Source organism: Musa acuminata, chromosome BXJ2-4, assembly GCF_036884655.1.
Source record: "Musa acuminata AAA Group cultivar baxijiao chromosome BXJ2-4, Cavendish_Baxijiao_AAA, whole genome shotgun sequence".
Classification (NCBI taxonomy): domain Eukaryota; kingdom Viridiplantae; phylum Streptophyta; class Magnoliopsida; order Zingiberales; family Musaceae; genus Musa; species Musa acuminata.
The window spans coordinates 35,177,890-35,198,482 of NC_088341.1; the positions used below are offsets into that span (position 1 = coordinate 35,177,890).

Genomic DNA, 20,593 nt, shown 5'->3' on the forward strand with positions numbered 1-20,593 from the left:
ACACGCACCCCAGTATTAAACTGGAGCGAAGGACGAGAAGGGGGATTTGGTTGCGAGGGATTGGAGAGGGCGCGAGGGAGAAGAGGTCGTAGATCAGATCTCGCATTGGGCTCCCACGAACCCTAGCGCTGTTCTCCTCCGATTCATGGAGATCTCCCGATCCATGGCGGTGGCCCCCTGGATCGCCGCCGTGCTCCTCCTCTCCGCCGTCGCCGGGGGGCTCGGCTTCTACCTTCCTGGCGTGGCCCCCTCCGACTTCCAGAAGGTGAGATCTCTCTTCCCCCGGTAGATCTCCTTCTCTAGTGTTAGATTTGATTCAGTCGGTGTCCTCATTCGTTTAGACGCGGGGCGGTTTTGGTGTCTGTTGCTTGGATTGACTAGGGATCGTGAGACTGATTTGGGATGCATCTGGATCTGATGAAAATTAGATGTTTGGTTTCGCTGATTACGGTGCAGCTTGATCTAGTTTCTAGCAGTTAGAATTTCTTAGTGGAAACGGGAGAGTTGAAAGAATGGAAGTCCAGATCTAATCAAGAATGCCCTTTTTGTTAGAATTGGTCAGTCGTGCTTGTGTAACACTACTATGAATCATCGAGTATTACTACTGGAGCATGGTTTGAAGCATGGTTTCATTCCAAATATTAGTTTTCCGGATTAAGCGTTCGGATTGCTGCTAATGATGGAGATAAATTGAGACATATATTTATATATATCACGGCCGCTTAAGGCAACTGCATCTCACTCACCTGCAACTTCGAATGCAATAGTTTTCGTTCAAATACAGCTGCAGTACAAATTTGTTGTGCATATGAAATTGGCTCTTGAATCTATGGAAGTATTGAAAATCATGCTAATCATGCTTTTTTTGCATAAAATCATCATTAGATCTTCTTTTACCTTTTTCATGCATGATCATGGTAGATAGTTAATTATCTGCCTTGACTGCATGCCTGCTGAAGCAAATAAGATATCTAGAGTGAGATTTATTGACCTTTTTGGTTCTTTGTGGTCGATACATATCATGCTAGACATTGAATAGATTACCTTCTATGGTCTCTGGCTCCCTCTGCAATTTTAGCTAGTTCATAAGCCGGCCAATTTTCAAAATTTCTCTCGTAGCAGACAACTGTTTGTTTCACATATTCTTATTGTTTCTTCTTTTCTTCTATATGCTTGTTTGGATGTGCATGTGTACACACGGGTGTTCTGTTTGTGTTTGTCTCTATTTAATAATATGATATGTTACATGATCTTTATCTTCTCCATGATGTTCTTTTTCCTCCATTTTGTGAGAGAGTTTTAGATTTTGGATTAAGGTGATCAAGTAATTCTATTTTCTGTTTGTAAAAGAGTGACACTGGTTTCTTCTGACTGCAGAAAGATCCACTTTTGGTGAAAGTGAACAAGCTAACTTCGACAAAAACACAATTGCCATATTCCTATTATTCTCTTCCACATTGTCGACCAGATAGTATAGTTGACAGTGCAGAAAATCTTGGGGAAGTTCTTCGTGGTGATCGTATTGAAAATTCTCCCTATGTGGTTAGTTGCACTTCATTATGCAACAGCCTTCTTCTGTGAACTCCTTTCAGGTCTTTTCTGACAAGCTTTCCTTTCTTGTGATCCAGTTTGAAATGAGGGAACCACATATGTGTCAGATTGTCTGCAAGGTTACACTCAATGATAAAGATGCGAAGGACCTTAAGGAAAAGATAGAGGATGAATATCGTGTCAACATGTAAGGCAAACCTGGTTCATAGCCACTTGGCAATCTGTCTATAACTGTGCACCATATACAATTAACGATATGGCATTTCTTTTTTGCAGGATTCTCGACAATCTTCCACTTGTTGTTCCTATTAAAAGGCTGGATCAAGATACTCCCACATTTTATCAGCATGGCTTTTACATTGGTGCCAAAGGCCAAGCTACCGGAGTAAATACTAGACACTCAAAACAAATCTGCATATTGTCTCTTTCTTAAGAAATGCTGTCATATGAAATACACTTTATTCTTGTGCAGAAAAAGGATGTGAAGTATTATATCCACAACCATTTGTCATTTTTAGTCAGGTATCACAAGGATATGCAAATGGACCTGGCAAGGATTGTGGGGTTCGAGGTCAAATCATTCAGGTTAGGGTTGTCAAAATGCTACCAGTTTCTTTCTGCCCAAGCTATCTCTGCATTATGATTTATCGTTGGTTCTGTTGTAGTGTTAAACACGAGTACGAAGGTCAGTGGAGTGGTAATAAGACTCGCTTAAGCACCTGCGATCCTCATGCCAGACGCTCAGTCGTGAATTCAGATGCCCCACAAGAGGTTGAAGCAAACAAAGATATTATATTCACATATGATGTTGATTTTCAGGTGAGACTTGACCATTGCCTAAATCTTGATTATAGAAGCATGTCTCATTTGATGGCACTTTCAAGAGTATAATTTGGAGATTTAAAAAAGTGTTAATTTCTTTTTCTCCCCGTTTTGCAGGCGAGCGAAGTGAAGTGGGCATCTCGATGGGATACCTATCTTCTGATGGCAGATGACCAAATCCACTGGTTTTCTATTGTTAATTCTTTGATGATTGTTCTCTTCCTTTCTGGTATGGTTGCCATGATTATGCTGCGGACTCTTTACCGTGATATCTCCAAGTACAACCAGCTTGAAACTCAAGAAGAAGCTCAAGAAGAGACAGGATGGAAGCTGGTCCATGGGGATGTATTCAGGCCTCCAGCTAACTCAGACTTGTTGTGCGTCTATGTTGGTACAGGTGTTCAGTTCTTTGGTATGTTGCTAGTGACCATGATTTTTGCTGTCCTTGGCTTCCTTTCTCCATCAAACAGAGGAGGATTAATGACAGCAATGCTCCTACTTTGGGTCTTCATGGGTTTGTTTGCCGGCTATTCTTCTGCCCGCCTCTACAAGATGTTCAAGGGTACAGAGTGGAAGAAAATTACCTTGAGGACAGCATTCACATTCCCAGGCATCGTATTTGCTATATTCTTTGTTTTGAATGCTCTCATCTGGGGGGAGAAGTCATCTGGTGCTGTGCCGTTCACGACAATGTTTGCACTCGTATTACTTTGGTTTGGTATCTCTGTGCCCCTGGTGTTTGTCGGCAGTTATCTGGGGTTCAAGAAGCCTGCAGTTGAGGATCCCGTCAAAACAAACAAGATCCCTCGACAGATACCAGAGCAGGCTTGGTACATGAACCCAATTTTCTCGATACTAATCGGAGGCATTCTCCCATTTGGTGCTGTTTTTATCGAGCTCTTCTTCATCCTTACCTCAATCTGGCTGCATCAGTTTTACTACATATTTGGGTTCCTTTTCCTTGTCTTCCTCATCCTTATCGTCACATGTGCCGAGATTACGATTGTTCTCTGCTACTTCCAACTCTGCAGCGAGGATTACCTGTGGTGGTGGAGGTCCTATTTGACGTCAGGGTCCTCGGCGCTATATCTCTTCCTTTATGCCACCTTTTATTTCTTCACAAAGTTGGACATTACGAAGCCAGTATCGGGAATTCTGTACTTTGGCTACATGCTGATTGCTTCCTACGCTTTCTTTGTTCTGACCGGCACGATTGGCTTTTATGCATGCTTTTGGTTCACAAGGTTGATCTATTCATCAGTAAAGATTGATTGAGAGGCAGCGAGTTCATATTGGTTCTCTAATAGGGAGTAACAAAAGTTAATACCTTCAGTCATCTAGCTGTTTCTACATTTATGGATTTTGCATCAGCAAGACTCTGAGAGCAGGGATTCATTTACCTCCCCGGTTCATTTAGCTTAATCTTTTTTCTTGTTGATATTGTTATATTTGCAATGATCAAATTAGGGTGCCTTTTTCTTTTTCTTGTTCTACAATATTTTTGTCATGCAAAGGTTGTTTTACTCTCAAAGACTTCTGAACTAGTTGTTTCTGTCAGTCAAGTAACCAACCTCGTATCCCATATGCCATGTTTAGTTTTCTGGGGGACGTCACATTACATCGATGCAAATGGATATGTGCAGTTATTGTCATGAGGGCAAATTGCAAAGACAATATGGTGTTACTTGTACAGGAATGTTGTATTAGTTACCTGCATGCATGCATGCTTGCCCATGTTGATCTATCTATTATTGGCCTACTAACTAATATATATGATAAGGCAGACTTATGTTGGAGGCCTCTTTTTAAGTGATTTTAGTAATTTTTTTGTGTTCACCAGATTCATAACATTCATTTACTGGTTCAATAGGTGTTATATTTAAATAATTTTAGTATGATGTTGTTAGGTCTCTTTATCTTCTTTCATAGGATTACTAATACCTTTCTATGACTAAATTTTTAATGATCTTTTCAGCAAATATGTAGACATTTTATATCAATCTCTTATTTTATTTTTATGAAAATTATAATCGATTGCTTATGAATTATATACACACATATATATAGTTTAATTTTTTTTCTATATTTAATAGGTTGTCCTGGTTAGAACTTGTCCCAAGTATCAATGTTAGGACATGATCGAGTTCAGTCGTGTAAAAATTACGATAGGTGTGTCCTAAGTATCACCGTTAGGACATGTTCGAGTTCAGTCTTGTAAAAATTAGGGTAGGTGTGTCCGATAAAGATGTAGCGTCGAAAATTAAAGGTTTTGAAGGGTTCATTGAAGTAGTATACATGAGATCTTTGATAGTAGGCTTTGGGTAAGTGTGAATTGATTCGTGAAAGCAATTATTGAGACATCGATCGTTACCCAAGCATGAAGAGTTAAGATCCAATTTTTAGACATTATGACTAATGCTACCATCTCCCAAGCCGACCATGGTGATTTTGTGGCTATTGATAAGTCACCATAGTCACGATGGGTCTAGATCACGTCGGGTTGATCAAGACATGGATGATTTTTTTTCCTAATATTTTTTGTACTAGAAGGAGAGTTTGACATTGCAGGTGCGTTTGTCCATCAATCCTTCCAATGAACGCTCGAGTGAGGAGACCCTATCCCTAACCCATAGTACTTTTACTCGGGGGGTAGCAGTCAATCTTTATTCACATTGATACATCCACCTCGACACAATATTAGCGCATGTTTAACGACCTGAGGGTGACCCCGAGTCACCTGCTCATCCCCGTTGATGCATTTCTAAACCTCACTTAATAAGTGTAGATGTTAATGAGCATAATGCAAGCTATTGCTCCACTCTTGCCCAACTAGCCCAACAAGCGATGCCACCATCTCAATCGGGGTTAGCATCTCAACTACCACCAGCATCGACGTCCGTCGAGATCCCCTCATCTGACACAATACCAACATCTCAAGAGCGCTTAAAGCCCGTCGAATTGTCAACCGAGGGTGCGCCCCAAGTTCAACAGACCAACACACCACCACTCTCCACCTGAACTAACTTCTGCCGCTCATCAATGGAGGCCTTTAACGATAGTATTGACCCGCTAGAGTAAATCACTACTTTCCATGCTCAAAAGACAAATCAATTGAAGTAGGAAGAATCAAACAATGGGTCGAAGTGGATTATGTCAGAAGATTGGACGTCGGGCCAAAGGACTGGTCGACATGCCAGAAAGACTTCACGTCATGAGTTCGAGCATCGAACCGAAAGATTGGACATTATGCCAAGGAAATCGAATATTACGGGAGGTCAACATATTGAAGGAAAGGACGATGCACCAAAAGATTGGACGAAGTGTCGGATAAACCAATGACATCCCAAATGTTGTTATATGGTACTTCAGATTAATCATGGAAAGATAAATCGATTGAAGTAGTATAAGTTGATTAGCTCAAAAGATTTGACGTCAGGTTGAAGGATTGGTCGACGTGCCGGAAGGACTTCGTGCCATGAGTTCAAGCATTGGGTTAAAGGATTGGGCATTGTGCCAAGGAGATCGGATGTTGCAAGAAGTCAACATGCCGATTGGGCAATACGTCGAAGTAGAGGATGATGCACCGAATGATCGAACGAAGTGCCGGATGAACCAATGACATGTTGGACAACATAGGATTCATGTTTCCATACCCTAATGTTGTTATACGATACTTTATATGCTTTGATGTGTCGCACCTTTCCAACCATGTTAAGAGGCCTGTTACGAGAATGGTAGCTCACTTGAAGCCGCTCTCTATTAGTTCCTTTGGTTAGCTTGTTAGGGAATTTGAGCTTCACTTCCTTGGGAGTGTGTGCTCGAGGCCATCAGCAACAATGCTTATTGGACATAAGTAAGGAGAGGAAGAAATACTCTTAGACTTCATTGCTCGGTTCACCAACGAAATATGAGGCATGCAAGATGTTCATTCGTTGCTTGTAATACAAAACTTTTTGATGGGACTCAAACCCTCTCGCATTTTCTAATTATTAGTAGAGAGGCAACCGGCAATAGTACATGAGGTATTGTAGAGGACTAATTAATACATTGTCATTGAGATAATGGTTTCAGGTAAATGTGAGAAGACATGGAAAAGACCAAGATATAAATAGTTATAATCTATCCCGACCCCAAGGTCACCATGGCGAAGTAGAAATGAACAACCCTAGTTGCATCGCTTGAGGTCTAAGTTAACTCCCTGAGTATGATTAGAAATGAAGTTTTCTTACAGATAAAAGAGAAATGACTCTTAAAAAAACTTTAACTAATGAAGACTCTGTTAGCAAAGAGAGATAGATCCAATTATTGTCGCTTTCATCGAGATTACGGTGACGACACGAAAGATTATCATGACTTGAAAGAACATATTGAAGAACTCATTCATTGGGCACACCTTGAGTGATTCGTCCAAAGGCACCAGGAATCTTTATCCTAACTGTAAGGGCCGGTGGAGAGATAGATTGACATCATCATTTGTGGACTCGTCTAAGGAGGAAATAGCTCCTCGGGTCATAAAGCTTACGCCTGAGTTACCATTGAAAAGCAACGGCAGACGAGTGATGACCCGAAAATTACCTTCAAAAAGGAAGAGACGGAGTACCTCGACTTGAACCACGATAATGTCTTGGTAGTCTCCATGAGGACGATCAACGCTCGAGTGAAGAGGGTCATGGTTGATACAGGTAGCTCTGCGAATATCCTCTACCTTGACACTTTCTATAAACTCAAGTTCTTGACTAACGACCACAGCCCTATAACTTCTTCGTTAATAGGGTTCAATAGTGACTCAATCTCCCCTCTTTGAATTGTGAACATACATATCATATTTGGAGATGAGCCATACTCTAAAACGATGACTACCAGATTTATGGTAGTTGATATCCCCTCAACATATAACATAATCATAGGTCAGCCAACGCTAAACATGCTAAAGGCGGTGGTGTCGACCTATCATATAGTGATGAGGTTCCCGATGAAAACTAACATTAGAGAGTTGAGAAGCAACCTGAGCGAATCATGCCAGTGTTACCTCACGACGATCCCCCCTACCGAAGAAGGCACGATCCAAAGCATCATCTATGGACCTCCAAAATTTCACCAAGCCACTCCTACATTGGAAGGTGATGAAATCGTTGATTGAGACACCCCTAGACAAAGCCCGTCTTGATCAAGTTATCAAGATCCGGGTGATTCCCGAGATGAAACAAGTATAATTCATCAATTTTCTTAAGAGATCGTCTGAGGTATTCACATTGTTGCCAAGAGGCTTACTATTATTTTTGGCTGATCAAAGTTTTTTTTTTTTCTTTCTCTTAACTCCTTGTTTAAGATTTGGCTTATCAAATGTGCTCATATCCATATCATCTTGTCTCATGACACCATCTTCCCCTTCCATTAAGAATTGTCCCCTAAATAATGGCATACTGTACATGCAATTCTTCTTAACCACCCTCCACCACTCCCTCCCTCCCTCCCTTTGCTCTTCCTCAGCTACCTCCTCTCCTTCGAAGCGCCGGCCTTCCATCCCCAATGACTTCCCGTCGCCTCTCTTCACCTTCCCTTTCCGCCTCCGCCTCCCACCGCCACCACGTCCTACATCTCGCAGTCGCTGTCTCCGCCTCCTCCCTGCTACTCCTCGTCCTCGTCCTCCTCGTCCTCTTCTACTTCTACCTCTCCCTTCGTCGCTCCCCCACCCTCCCCTTACCCTCCAACACCTCCCCCGCCACCGCCGCCAATCCCCTCCGCCTCCGCCGCTTCTCCTACCGCGCCCTCCGCTCCGCCACCGCCTCCTTCGACCCCTCCCGGTCCCTGGGCCGCGGCGCCTCCGCCGCCGTCTTCCGCGGCGTTCTACCCGACGGCAAGTCCGTCGCCGTCAAGCGTCTCCTCTCCTCCTCCGCCTCCTGTCCTTCCTCCCCCACCCGCGCCGCCTCTTCCGACCGCGAGTTCCACAACGAGCTCCACGTCCTCGCCACCCTCCTACCTTCCCCCTTCGTCGTCTCCCTCCTCGGCTACTGCCTCGAGGGCCGCCGCCGCCGCCTCCTCGTCTACGAGTACATGCCCAACGGGAGCCTCCAGGAAGCCCTCTTCGGGTCCAGCTCCCCTCTCAACTGGGACCGCCGCTTCTCCATCATCCTCGACGTCGCCCAAGCTCTCGCCTTCCTCCACCTCCAGTGCGATCCCCCGGTCGTCCACGGTGACATCAAGCCCAGCAATGTGCTCCTCGGCTTCGATTTCCAGGCCAAGATTTCCGATTTTGGTCTCTCCCAGATGAAGGTCGACGCCAATCTCGGCGCCGATTTCTTCAGCCAAGATCTCGGTCAGAGCCAGGAGCTGTTCAAGAGCCAGGAGGACCTCGCTCCGGAGAGCCCACAGGTAGACTTCGCCCTCGCCCTCCGTGCTTCTTCATCGATTCCGTGCAAGAAGCAACCGACTCCCAGGGGGAAGGAAACAGTGGCAGTCGCCTCCCCCGTCCAAGACGAGACTTTTAGCTTTGAACACAGTAAGGAATCGAGAGCGGATCCTCCGCTGGATGAAGGAAGGACGGAGTCGAGCGATCAATTGGGGAAGCGTTGGTGGTGGAAGCAGGACGGAAGCGGAGAATTGAGCAGCAAAGACTACGTCAGAGAGTGGATCGGGAGCCAAATTTGCCCCTCGAGCAACTCCGACTGGGACGACGGCCGGAGGACTCCCCCCGAGAAGTGCTTCGATTTCAGGAACTCGAGTCGCGTGGAGCATTCGGATGTTGGAGATGAAAGCCTCTTCGGCGGTTCCCACGAGAGGAATCCGGAGAAGAAACAGGGGAGGAAGAAAGGCGTGCTCCCCTGCGACAGGAAGATGAGGGAATGGTGGAAGGAGGAGTACTTGGCAGAAATGAGCAAGAAGGGACATTGCCAGAAAGAGCGGAAGTGGCTCCGAACGATCAGTGATCTCGGCGATGATGCTAATAAGCATGGCCGAGACTTGACCGCGGATGCAGGCTTCAGAAAGGGATGGAGGAAGAAGAGGAGTCAGTCAGTGGGCAGCGACATGTTCAGCGGTGATCTGCTCAGTAGGGAGCTGAGCAGCACGACGAGCATGAGAGGCACGGTGTGCTACGTCGCTCCAGAGTGCCATGGCTGTGATCAGCTGATGGAGAAGGCCGATATATACAGCTTCGGGGTTCTGATCCTTGTCATCGTCTCCGGGAGGAGGCCGCTGCACGTGCTGCCGTCGCCGGCGAAGCCAGAGAAGGCGAGCTTGGTGAGCTGGTGCAGGCGGTTGCTTCAAACCGGCAATCTCCTGGAGCTCGTGGATGAGAGGTTGACGGATGCATATGACAAGGAACAGGCGAGCCTTTGCATCAACCTGGCTCTCTTGTGCTTGCAGAGGATTCCGGAGCTGCGGCCGGACGGTGGCGACGTCGTCAGAATTCTCAAGGGGGAGATGGAACTTCCGGCTGTGCCATGCGAGTTTTCTCCTTCCCCTCCTGCGAAACACCATGGCAGGTCAAGAAGAAAAGCTTCCATGGATGAAGAGTAGAGAGCCATCTGCTGTTGCCTCAACAGTCGAAGAAATGAAACATACGACCCATAGGCGAGTTAAAAGATTAACCTGAGCTTCTTGCTGTTGTGTAGATAATGATTTCTTTCCTTCCTTCTGATTGAAAAGATGTGTGATTGATTGCTTTCTGCCGATTTCTCTTGCGCATGAATGCATGCATGCAATTTTTGGTCCTCATACCCAGATCAAAAAGAACGTCGTGTTAGAAAACATCTTAATTGTAGTGTTGTTCTCAGACATGGTTAAAGCACATGCAACATTGAGCTGTTGTAATGTACCAAGATATAGTATGCTTCTTTGTTCTTGATAGAGAACGAACGAACGCTTACCAACTTTGAGTTGTTGTTGATCAGCAACCTTCTCCGCTTGGATATTATTCCATGAAACAATTATGGGTAGATAGATGCCCTTTCTGTACAAAGCTTATTATGAGCTGTACAGCAGCTAACAGGCACTCGAAAACAATTTGTTGGTATGAAGGAATCTAATCGACTGGAGCTTTTTGTTCTTCCGGTTCATCCTTGTGTAGATTCTTGAAATGCATTATATCAAGTCTGGAATGATGATTCTGTATCTTGCGCAGTGGTGGTTCCCTGTCATCGGAGCTTTTCTTTAGCTGGTTAGATATCAATTGCCACCACATGTGACATGTCAGAAGATGACATGGATTTCTGTCGTCAAGTGCAAGTGCTACCATACCAACTTGTGATCACATGAAATCGAGCACGCACGTTGGCATCAACTCAAAACCTATTATTCTAGCCAATGGCAGGGTGTCATGCTACATACCAGTGGATCAGGCAAATCTTTGCATCGGATGTCTTCTGCAGAGAACACAACAATTATATTCTTCTTCTTCTTCTTCACGGATTTGACTTTCTTGCTTTCTCTTGAATCATTTGAATCGAGAAAGAAAGATGAAACAGTGTTGGGTGCTTTTGTCTGTTTTGCCAGACTGCTTGCTGCACCTCCATTTTCTATTGTGTCACTGATACCAACAAGGTGGACTGCACATGGTTCAGAGAAGGTATTTTGATGATTGCCAACACACCTGGAGGAAGAAGAGCACCTTTCGATTAGAGAGGGTCATGAAATAGTGCATCACCATAGTCTCTTTCCCTTTGGTAGCATAAAAAGCAATGTTGTCATATGATACTAGCAGCATTATTAATGATAGTGACAAAAGAGAAGTAGCAAGAGAAAAAGTAGCATGCATGCGCTTTTTAGCTTTTATCCCACCACCAAGCAAACCTATGTACAAAACTGATTACTAGTCTTGGGAAGCTTGAAGTTTGTTCTTGTTTGAACTTTGGATTCGAGTATCTTTACCTCTTTTTCTGGGAGAAATAACTTTCACCACTTTGAAGGGGCAGAATCCACCACCACCACCATCACAATCATCATCATCATCCAACTGTGGACCATTCTCTTTAGTCTGCATGCATCAAATTCCAAATGTAACCACAAAATATAAAATTATTAAGGATTAACACTCGATCTTCTCCTGTGTTAACTGACAAGCTTGCCTATAAACCACATACTTGATATTCAGAAACTAATGCAGACACTGGCACAAGAGGTTTCAGATAAAACATATATTGTGCACTTCATTTTATGTCTCTGGTTAAGCTGCAGTGTGATTCTAATCACTAGAACGAGCTAATTACGGGTTAGCATGGCTGTTTGCAATTTGAGACGACAAGCAGCCAACCAAGACTTGGACTATAGTAAGCACACAATGGTCCATCTGACTTGGCTCGATGACTTCTGGTCCCGACCCAATGGGACACTTAGAACATGGCTAATCAACCATGTGTGGGGCTAACATGTGATGGCCATGCCACATACCAAAAGGAAAAAAGAAGAGTAGGCTGATGGGTCCAGTTGTCTCTACTTTGGGAGAAATTGATGGATGGACTTGACCTAACATGTTACCTGAAAATCGAGACAAAGAACATGATTTCCCATCGAAAAATGTGGAATCTACTGCATGAAGCTTCATTCTCAAGGAACACCATCCGCGACACTCTTGCACCTGCAAATCAGCATGATAGGGTTTGAGACAAATTGCATGAAATCACAAAAGGGTGTTTTCTTGATCCAAGTAAAAGTCTATCCATGTCTGATAAGCTGTAACCATTTTGAAGAATAGAAACCCATTAACGATGGAAATAGATAGAAAATTCACTTGCATTCAATCTTCCCAATTAATCGATTCTCACAAAATAGATCGTACTTTGAGGAAAAGTAATATAACACCATTGACCAAATAATTAAAAGCTAGTTTCAGAAGCATTAGCAACATGTTCCCACAAGCATAATGATTACAGCCATGTCTGGAAAAGTAAACTTTCATTATGTGGGGCTTTTCTTTTTTGAATGCTACTCTTCCCTCATTGATTAAACCAGGAATGTGCCACAAGGTGATCAGATTCAAGGATAAAGTAGGGCAATGGTGGGGCTACTCCAGAGTTGCTTTTAATTGACATGCTGCAACCATAAGAACACATTGAGTGGAAAAAAAGATTTTTCTCCTATTCCTTCCACTTAAAAGAGAAGTGCCACATATTCTTAAGGTCATGCAGAATAGTCAAGAGGTTTGCAGGGTACCAATTTATCACATTTTATATGAAAGGACACCCTCACAAATCAATGTTTCAACATCAATGGAAGCCCTAATAATGGGGAGGATCCTAGCACTTCTCTGACCCAGATAGCATTTATGCCACCAACCCATCGAAAGCAACAAGCATTAAATCCCAACTTTATTAATGAAAGCCCACCACATCATTCATCCAATTCATATGCATATTAACAACTCACTGAAAGCTATCGAGAGCCAATCACTTACCTGGGATCAACAACACAAGTCCATGTCCTGGAGCAAAGGTGGGAGATAATGTGCATGAATGTGAGGCCTTCTCCAAATCTGGAACAAGACATCGGTGTGTATTAAAAAGAGACATAATAATAAGAGTAATATGAATCATCAGCATCAAATGACACTTAGTTTATATAAGAGTAACATGCAATACTTACGGGATCAATGGCGTCAGCTGATACAGGGGTACATTTTCCCCTCTCAAATGGCAGGTAGTCTCACCCATGTCACTTCTGCCGTGTGGAACCCACCTGTTTTGTGAGAGCTTCAAGAACCATTTCAACAGATTTATACCACAAGTTAATATTTACACTGGCCCGTTCAAGCCACAATCTATCTGAAATGCTAATTCAAAAGTCCAAATAAATATCACTAGTCAGCTGGTTTATTCACTCGCATAGCAGATCAAGCTGCAGAAAATGTGATACCTCATCTTGGTCATCTTTCCTTGGTTTTATCTCATGACAAAAACAAATAATCCGAAAATAATCAGCAACATCCATCTTATTATAGAATCAGAAAATGATTTACAGCTAGTAGGCCATTAACCCACATTTTATCAACAAAAAAGTGGCACGTAATCTAGCAGTCGATCCCAGCTGTACTGGGTTCATGGTAGGGGAAAGAAGATTGATAACATCTGCAGCTGCTTGCCATTGGGATATTTGTATAGTTTTCTTGGTCACAAACACCTGGAAAGATGAGATGAAAGGAAATGCTAATACAAGGTTAGTCAATATGGAGTTGCTCGAGTCTTCAAATCATCTGACAAAAACATCATACAACACGGTTACAGCATGCAAGATCAAATGAAATAACTAGTCGTGCTAATTCTCCTAGACGAAGTACATATTGCTTAACCAAATAAGCTATTATAGAATACAAGGAAAAGAAACACTAATAGGAGGTTAGTCAATATGGAGTTGAAATATGAGATGAAAGGAAATACGAGATGAAAGGGTGCGATCATACCAGCACTAATGCACTGTATCCTATCAGAACACCTAGTAATCTGAGATGAAAGGAAACTAATAGGAGCTTAGTCAATATGGAGTTGCTCAAGTCTTCAAATCATCTGATATAAGTTGATACAACACGGCTACAGCACGGAGAATCAAATGAAATAACCAGTCAACTGCTAATTCTTCTACATGAAATATATAATACTTAACCAAATCAGCTACTATAGAATCCAAGGAAACATGACTAAGTTTCCAGTCTTGCATATAAAATTGATTAGAGGTATTCAGTACTTTTTTGTTCTTGTAAAGGTAACCGGAAAGAAAAAAAAAGAAACTTCACGCCTAGAAACAAGCTAAGAAGCACGGACACATAGACGGGACATGAACACGACACAGACATGATGACACATCATTTTTAAAAAACTAGGAAACCGACACGGTGAGGACACATGTATTTTTTAAAATGGAGCGATCCCCAAATTGAGGCTCTTCATCACCAAACCGAGCTCATTCACAAACAAATGGAGTGATCGCCCTCTATCCAAATCACTAGAGCCAAAGCAAGCCGACACCAGACTTATCAATGTGACCTCATCTGGTTTCATGCCCATGCCTTTCATCCCCTCTAAATGCAATGCAAGCTCAATAAAGCCTTCAAGGACGTACCCTCTCATTATGACATTCCATGACATGACATCTCTAAGAGGGTTTCCGTCGAATAACAAGTGAGCGGCTCCAAAGCAACCACAACAGATGTACATTTGAAGTAATGCATTGAGCATGTAGACATTAGGCCGCGAGCACAAAGGGGGACGTGTGGTGATCAGACACGACACTTGTGTAGAGCATATGACGAAAGGAAAGGGCGAAAAGGTTGTCATAGACTTAGCTAGTTTTGCCTAAGTCATGCAGCACCCATGCATGTCTGTCCACAAAGAGTCGGCCTCCCCGAAACCTCTTATGGTCCCTTAAGAACCTACAAAAGAGAAGATGGGTTAGAGGAAGCCAACAAGCAGTCATTTCAGCAAACATTTGATAGGCAATGCAAATTATAAACATAGATTTCGCGAGCTCTAAACGGTCGTGCAACAAAGAGTCCAAGGTGGTCCATAGTGGCCAAAAGTCCCCACAAGTGCCCACATGATACTACTATCGAACAAGACAATGAACCAACCCTAGACACTACCCTAAAGGCCCATCCAGCCATGTGCCACCAGGGTAGCTCTTGGGTGCTATGCTGGCTGACACTTCGCACCACTCTACGGAGCTAGAAAACCCCCAAAATGGTTGCTTAGATGGCATGTTTCTAGGCAGTTTTGCCTATGTGCGACGACTGCACACAATCTGTGTTTACAAAACTGAAATGACCACAAAAGTCAAACAAAATGGGGCTGTCAAGCCTACTGCATATTGTGCAAAGCATGAACAAAATCGAAAGACACGAACATACACAAGCATTACATCGAACACCCAGTTCACAGATTTATCCGTGACAAGGTGGATCGAGGCTGCGGGTGTGGCCGCGGATGATTGCATTCCATAGGAAGAGGTCAAGAGGGCGCTACAGCTATGCGAAAACTATGTGGGCATAGTCGAGGTTGTCGAACGGTGAGACAACAAGGAAGGAGAGAAGCTTGCTAGAGCATCGAGGGTCGTCGAGGAGCGCAATGTAGAAGAGGAAGGCGTGGGCCTGCTTGTATTTGGTGACAGAGGTGAGGAAGGGCATATGAGAGGTATGTGTTCGATATGGATATGACGTGTCCAAAAATTAAATAAAACCATACATGTGTCTGTCACGTGTTTGATCGTGTCAGCAACGAATCCATGTGTGACACTTGTCCAACACGGATACACCCACCAAATTGATGTGTTGTGCTTCTTAGGAAACAAGAACCTATATTGTAAGCCTTGAAGCTTCTTTGAAGATATCGACACAGGACTCATATTCTTTCTGGCAATCATAATCTCGTAAAAAACGAGAAACACTGTGCCTGAATGATTTTTATGTGGACAGATTTGCTTCTATCATATCGGTATAATGCTAAAATGCACTAGCAAGATTCATCTACCATGGCCACAACAATCGAAGATTGTAATCATTCCATAGCATCTTCACCATTAAAGTTCTCAAATGCTAACCTGTGCTTCAACACAAGCATCCTATGCCTGCCATTTCTAAACACACACCCACATCATTCAAGGTGTCCAATGATACAAACCATGCATTAGTCATGGTTCACGTGGAATATGAATCTGGCTTCACCATGCATTAGCAACTCACTAGATGATCATGTTTCACCATGATCATAGTCTATGGCTTTAAGAAAATAAGGAATAAAATGGTTATAAAACATATAACATCAAGTATCCTAAGTTCATCTTGGCAAAGCATCTGACTCTGTATTTCTACCTCTCAATCTCAAGAACCATTACTCAAAGAGCTGGAAAGCATATGAAGCTAAAACATACTTAACTATTATATGGAGGATTACAGTAACTAAGACAAACCAAATTTAGATGCGTTTCAAATTGGGGGATAATCCTCTAATGCTGATTGATGATAGCACACTAAGTTTCTAACTAGGCATTAATTTGGCCAAATCAAACCAACAGAAACACTAGAAAGAACTAAAACTTGTTATTCAATCGTCAATATTAACTACTAGATGCCAAGAAGTGGAATTGCTGCGTGAGAACCGACTCGGGGAGCATGCCGCGCACCAGGAAGCAGGCCAAATCAAATCGCCGCTGCTTGCCCATCACCCAAGTCATGATATGCCACGCCCACCAGAAGCGAGGAAGGCCAATTCATGGCCCCGCATCAGCATCAATAGAGCCTAGGTGACCAAACCCCGAGCGCGCGCGACCACCGAAAGGAGACCCGCGGGAAGGCCAGGGCCTCTCATCGCGACAAGGACAAGGATTTGGTTTTGGATCGGGTGAGAAGCAGGTGTAATCCATGCAAGTCGGACTCGTGGAAGACGGCTGAGGGCTCGTCGGAGTCGGTGTCAAAGTCGCTGGCGCCGGGGACGGATGCAGCTCGAAAGGGAGGAAAGAAGGGTGATCTGGAAGAAGATGAAGAGGAGAGTGTGGGAGAAGAAAAGACGAGCGGCGAAGGAGAGGGAAGAGGGAGAAGACGGCGGAGGAGGCGCGTTTCGACGCTTATATGCTCGCTGTGAGCGCCATACAATAAGCTTTACAGTTTTAGTGTGGGTCTATTTAAGCCCACAAGAGTAGGCCCGGCCCGTTAACTTTGAAGGCTCTTATTAGGTCGGATTCGGGAGATCGAATTAGACCCGATCCACTTGTCCGTCGATTAAGCTCGGCCCAACCCGATTTGGTTTGAAGTAATAATTAAAATTATTCAAAGATTCTAAAAATATTATGATTGCAGAAGAAAATAAACATTTTTAATCAATTTATTAATTCTTTTTGGACTAGTATTAAATTATAATATACATTTTTTTTCTTATAAAATAAGAACACACATGTTTGGGGCCTCCAATGTGAAATTAAAATTGTATATAAATAAATATATACCCTTCAAAATCAGTCATCTTCATATTTTTATTTCTTTATATTGAATGTGGTTGAAACTCATATTTATATCAACATCCTTTAAAAGTTGAAACCATACAAAAATTCATCATATCTTTGAGACACTTTTAGCTCAAACTAACATTAATCATTATTAGAATTAACTGACCTGAATTTTCTAAAAGCTTCTACATAAATGCTAATAACATGGAGGATCCTAATATTATTATATGTATTAAAAGATATAATGGCAGATATATTATCTTCAATAGCAAATTATCAATAGATTGCATGAACTGAGCTGTGTACATCCTTCTTGTTCCTGTGTTGTGATGCTCCCATCAAATCATGAATAATCTCTTTTAGAGGAAAAGGAAAGCAAATTAAAGGGCAAATACACACATAAGAAGAGCTTGCAAAGCTGTTTTCATAATTTCTTCATATAAACAGGTGAAACAAAAGCAGAAGCAACCATTCATGATCACCATTTCCTCCCAACATTAACAGGAGGGAAAGGGAGGTTGCAGGGTTCTGCATCATGTCAGCAAACACATCCAACCTACTGCCATCTGCAGCAGGTTGGGAAGAGATTTATGTGCATTATTCACATACAAACACACAAAGAGAGAGAGAGAGAGAGAGAGAGAGTCATCAACAGAGGATGTGGGGGTCAAAGTGCTTGTTCAAATGTAAGGGTTGATGTGCGAGGAGTAGTCTCTGATACCAGCCCCTTCCCACCCCATCCATTCCTCCCACAAATCCCAGCTTGGATCATTCATTCCCCTCATCGTCTCGTCTGCATCGTCGTTCCATCGATCTTCCTCCAACTGAGGTCCTCTTAGGCTGCTCATCACAATCTGATATGAACAATAAAGTAACAAAAGTTCAGTTCAATTTGTGCATTAGCTGTGGAGAACACCAAATTCTGAAACTGATGGATGAAGCCATTCCACACTAGAGAGAACAAAATTGCATCATAGTGGATTTGCACTCAAATTACTATGGTTTCTATGTGTTAGCAATGACATCCACAGTAGATTTCTTTTAGCTTGGTTTGGTCTAAGGATGTGTGGTTGCTGAATCAAGACTGACATCACATAATTCTCTGTAAAATAAACAATAAAATCCTCCAGGACAAGAAGACTTGTAATTTATATCCTGTTCCATGACAAACTATGAGGTTTTAGGATCTAAACAAATAGAATATATATTTCCGCAGCTTTAGAGCAAAAAAACAATTCTATGCTAGCAATTCATTCATTCATTAAAATGAAGAGGACTTCCAAAATTTAGGCTTGAGATTAATCTTAATGGCATAGACCTTAAACAAAGCGAAGAACTACTTACATCATAGGCTTCGTTGATCCGATGGAACTGTACGCTGCAATTGTTACCTTTACATACATCTGGATGATACTGCATTTGTAGAATAAAAATAGCATATTTTCCTCTGATTAGCCACACCAGAAATCAAATCCCAATCTAAATAAAAACTCTACTATATGGTAAGAAATAAGAAAATTCTATTTTATCGTACTTCACACCACGGCACAGAATCTAATGGGTCCGAAAATTTTTGATCTTTTGGAATTACCAAGAAACACATGAATCCAAATCTAAAACCTCCACACAAAAAAAAAAAAAAAAAAAATCCAAAATCCATATCTTCACACGAATCCAATAGTCACAAAGAAGAAAAATTCCCATCTCTTCCACAAACTCCAACGAAAACCTTGAGGCGATCTCATCAGAGCGTCGGAAGGAAAAAGAGCCGAGAAATAAAACCGCAGGGAGAAAGGAAGCACCTGAAGAGCGAGCTGCCTAAAGGCCTTCTTGATTTCCTTCTCCGACGCCCCGGGCTGAACTCTAAGCGTCCGGTACTGCTCCGTCAACCTCCCGGTCGAGGCGGCACACCGCACGTCGCCGCCGCTCCTCCTCCCCCTCGACACCCTGCTCCTCCCAGCATAGATCCCCATCGACGATGCCGACACCGCCCCCATCGATCCCGACATCCCCATCGACATTGCCATCCTCCGAACCGGTTCGGATTTCCCACAATCACCACCAATCGAATTGCACCGGAGAATGGGCCAGCGAGCGATGCTTAACGGCGCAAACGGAGAAGCGATGATAAGACTTCATTCGCGGTTATTATATATAAAGCAGAGTGGGGGCGTGCGCGGCACGTGCGTGGAAAGACTCTTCGTCCTTATCCTTCCCTTTATATCCCTCATTCTGCACCAAGTCTTGACTCACCCAATCGGACGCCCAACCCTAAGCCGTTAGCGACCGGGACCCACACGAAGAATAAGAGGCTGGGCTCCACGACGAACGCGGGTTGGTGAGTCGTTGCTTTTGCTTTATCCTTTAGAGATAACGATGTCCACGTCAGGGTTCCATTTCTCCCCGTAAGTTTTGGTCGTTCGTTGACGGCTACGTGGAGACAACGTGGCAAGAATCGATGTCGTCCATTTCGTCACACGTGTGTGGTGAGGAACGAGTTTTTGTGCCTCCCCGCGTGGCTGTTCTTAGACCATTATTAGTTTGGATAAAATCGGATAAGGTCGTTAAGTTTACAACATAATTTTGGATAACGTACAAATAAAAATTTTGATCTAATCCTACCTCAGCTAACTAATTAACTATTGGGATTATCTGCATCAGCCAAAAAAAATAAAGAAGGAAAATAATTTTTTGCTGGAAAATAAAATCTTTTTTTCTACTAATATCAAAGCAAGCAAATGGCAAGACAAAGATTTATTAATCAGACATATCTAGATATATGGCGATATGTCGTTATGACATGGTTGTTGATATGTCCAGCTCTGGCTATGTCAACCCTTGTATAGAAAGAAATCAACTAATTTTAATTGGATTTCCACAGTAAAAAAGTATTGACGGATTAAGACTCTAAATCTGTTTAGATCCTGATGAGGTCTCCAGTTAAATAACACCTCCTATTCTCTCACGCACGTAGAGGTGAAGGAGAAAAGGAACATTCAAGGTAGGTTATATACAAGGCAAGTGGAGAAAGGAAGAGATTACCAAAACGAATAGAACAAGTTTGGATATCTTTCAACCGCTCATAAGGACAATAATTTGCCTGTCATTTTCTGCTTTGTTACTGTTCACGTAATTAAGTATATAAAGTTGATACTGACTTCAGCGGCAGACGCTGTGTGTGTAGGTCCTTTCCTTCACCCATTTTATCTGACAATGGATTGGGTCTATGCAAGAATGCTTCCCTTCCACGCTAGCTAGATAGGAACAAGTCAATGATCAACATCATATGATAACAAAG

The 20,593-nt window shown here is 42.9% G+C and overlaps 3 protein-coding genes across 3 annotated transcripts; 2 read left to right on the forward strand and 1 right to left on the reverse strand.

The window, feature by feature from the left end:
* The first annotated feature begins 39 nt into the window (after positions 1 to 39).
* On the forward strand, positions 40 to 3,955 carry LOC103981766 (transmembrane 9 superfamily member 9). Its single transcript, XM_009398501.3, has 7 exons — positions 40 to 265; positions 1,378 to 1,542; positions 1,629 to 1,738; positions 1,828 to 1,936; positions 2,024 to 2,136; positions 2,217 to 2,370; positions 2,491 to 3,955. Exons 1-7 carry the CDS (start codon positions 146 to 148, stop codon positions 3,646 to 3,648), a joined length of 1,929 nt encoding a protein of 642 aa, XP_009396776.1. The 5' UTR covers positions 40 to 145; the 3' UTR covers positions 3,649 to 3,955.
* Positions 3,956 to 7,671: 3,716 nt separating this feature from the next.
* Positions 7,672 to 11,219, forward strand: LOC135610519 (putative receptor-like protein kinase At1g80870). Its single transcript, XM_065105133.1, has one exon. The coding sequence runs from the start codon at positions 7,903 to 7,905 to the stop codon at positions 9,889 to 9,891; it is 1,989 nt and encodes a 662-aa protein (XP_064961205.1). The 5' UTR covers positions 7,672 to 7,902; the 3' UTR covers positions 9,892 to 11,219.
* Positions 11,220 to 17,695: 6,476 nt separating this feature from the next.
* LOC135610520 (chaperone protein dnaJ 8, chloroplastic-like) lies at positions 17,696 to 19,420 on the reverse strand. The gene is made up of 3 exons (XM_065105135.1): positions 19,098 to 19,420; positions 18,640 to 18,708; positions 17,696 to 18,149 (listed from the first exon to the last, which is right to left on the reverse strand). The coding sequence occupies exons 1-3, from the start codon at positions 19,320 to 19,322 to the stop codon at positions 17,976 to 17,978; spliced, it is 468 nt and encodes a 155-aa protein (XP_064961207.1). The 5' UTR covers positions 19,323 to 19,420; the 3' UTR covers positions 17,696 to 17,975.
* Positions 19,421 to 20,593: the final 1,173 nt, after the last annotated feature.

Bases quoted from the DNA above. Each gene is read 5' to 3' on its own strand.
- LOC135610520 (XM_065105135.1), bottom strand. From the start codon at position 19,322: ATGGCAATGTCGATGGGGATGTCGGGATCGATGGGGGCGGTGTCGGCA. The intron at 18,709-19,097 runs GTGCTTCCTTTC...CTACAAATGCAG, and splicing joins TTAGGCAGCTCGCTCTTCAG to TATCATCCAGATGTATGTAA. The intron at 18,150-18,639 runs GTAAGTAGTTCT...TGTTCATATCAG, and splicing joins GGATCAACGAAGCCTATGAT to ATTGTGATGAGCAGCCTAAG.
- LOC103981766 (XM_009398501.3), top strand. From the start codon at position 146: ATGGAGATCTCCCGATCCATGGCGGTGGCCCCCTGGATCGCCGCCGTG. The intron at 266-1,377 runs GTGAGATCTCTC...TTCTGACTGCAG, and splicing joins CCCCCTCCGACTTCCAGAAG to AAAGATCCACTTTTGGTGAA. The intron at 1,937-2,023 runs GTAAATACTAGA...ATTCTTGTGCAG, and splicing joins CCAAAGGCCAAGCTACCGGA to AAAAAGGATGTGAAGTATTA.
- LOC135610519 (XM_065105133.1), top strand. From the start codon at position 7,903: ATGACTTCCCGTCGCCTCTCTTCACCTTCCCTTTCCGCCTCCGCCTCC.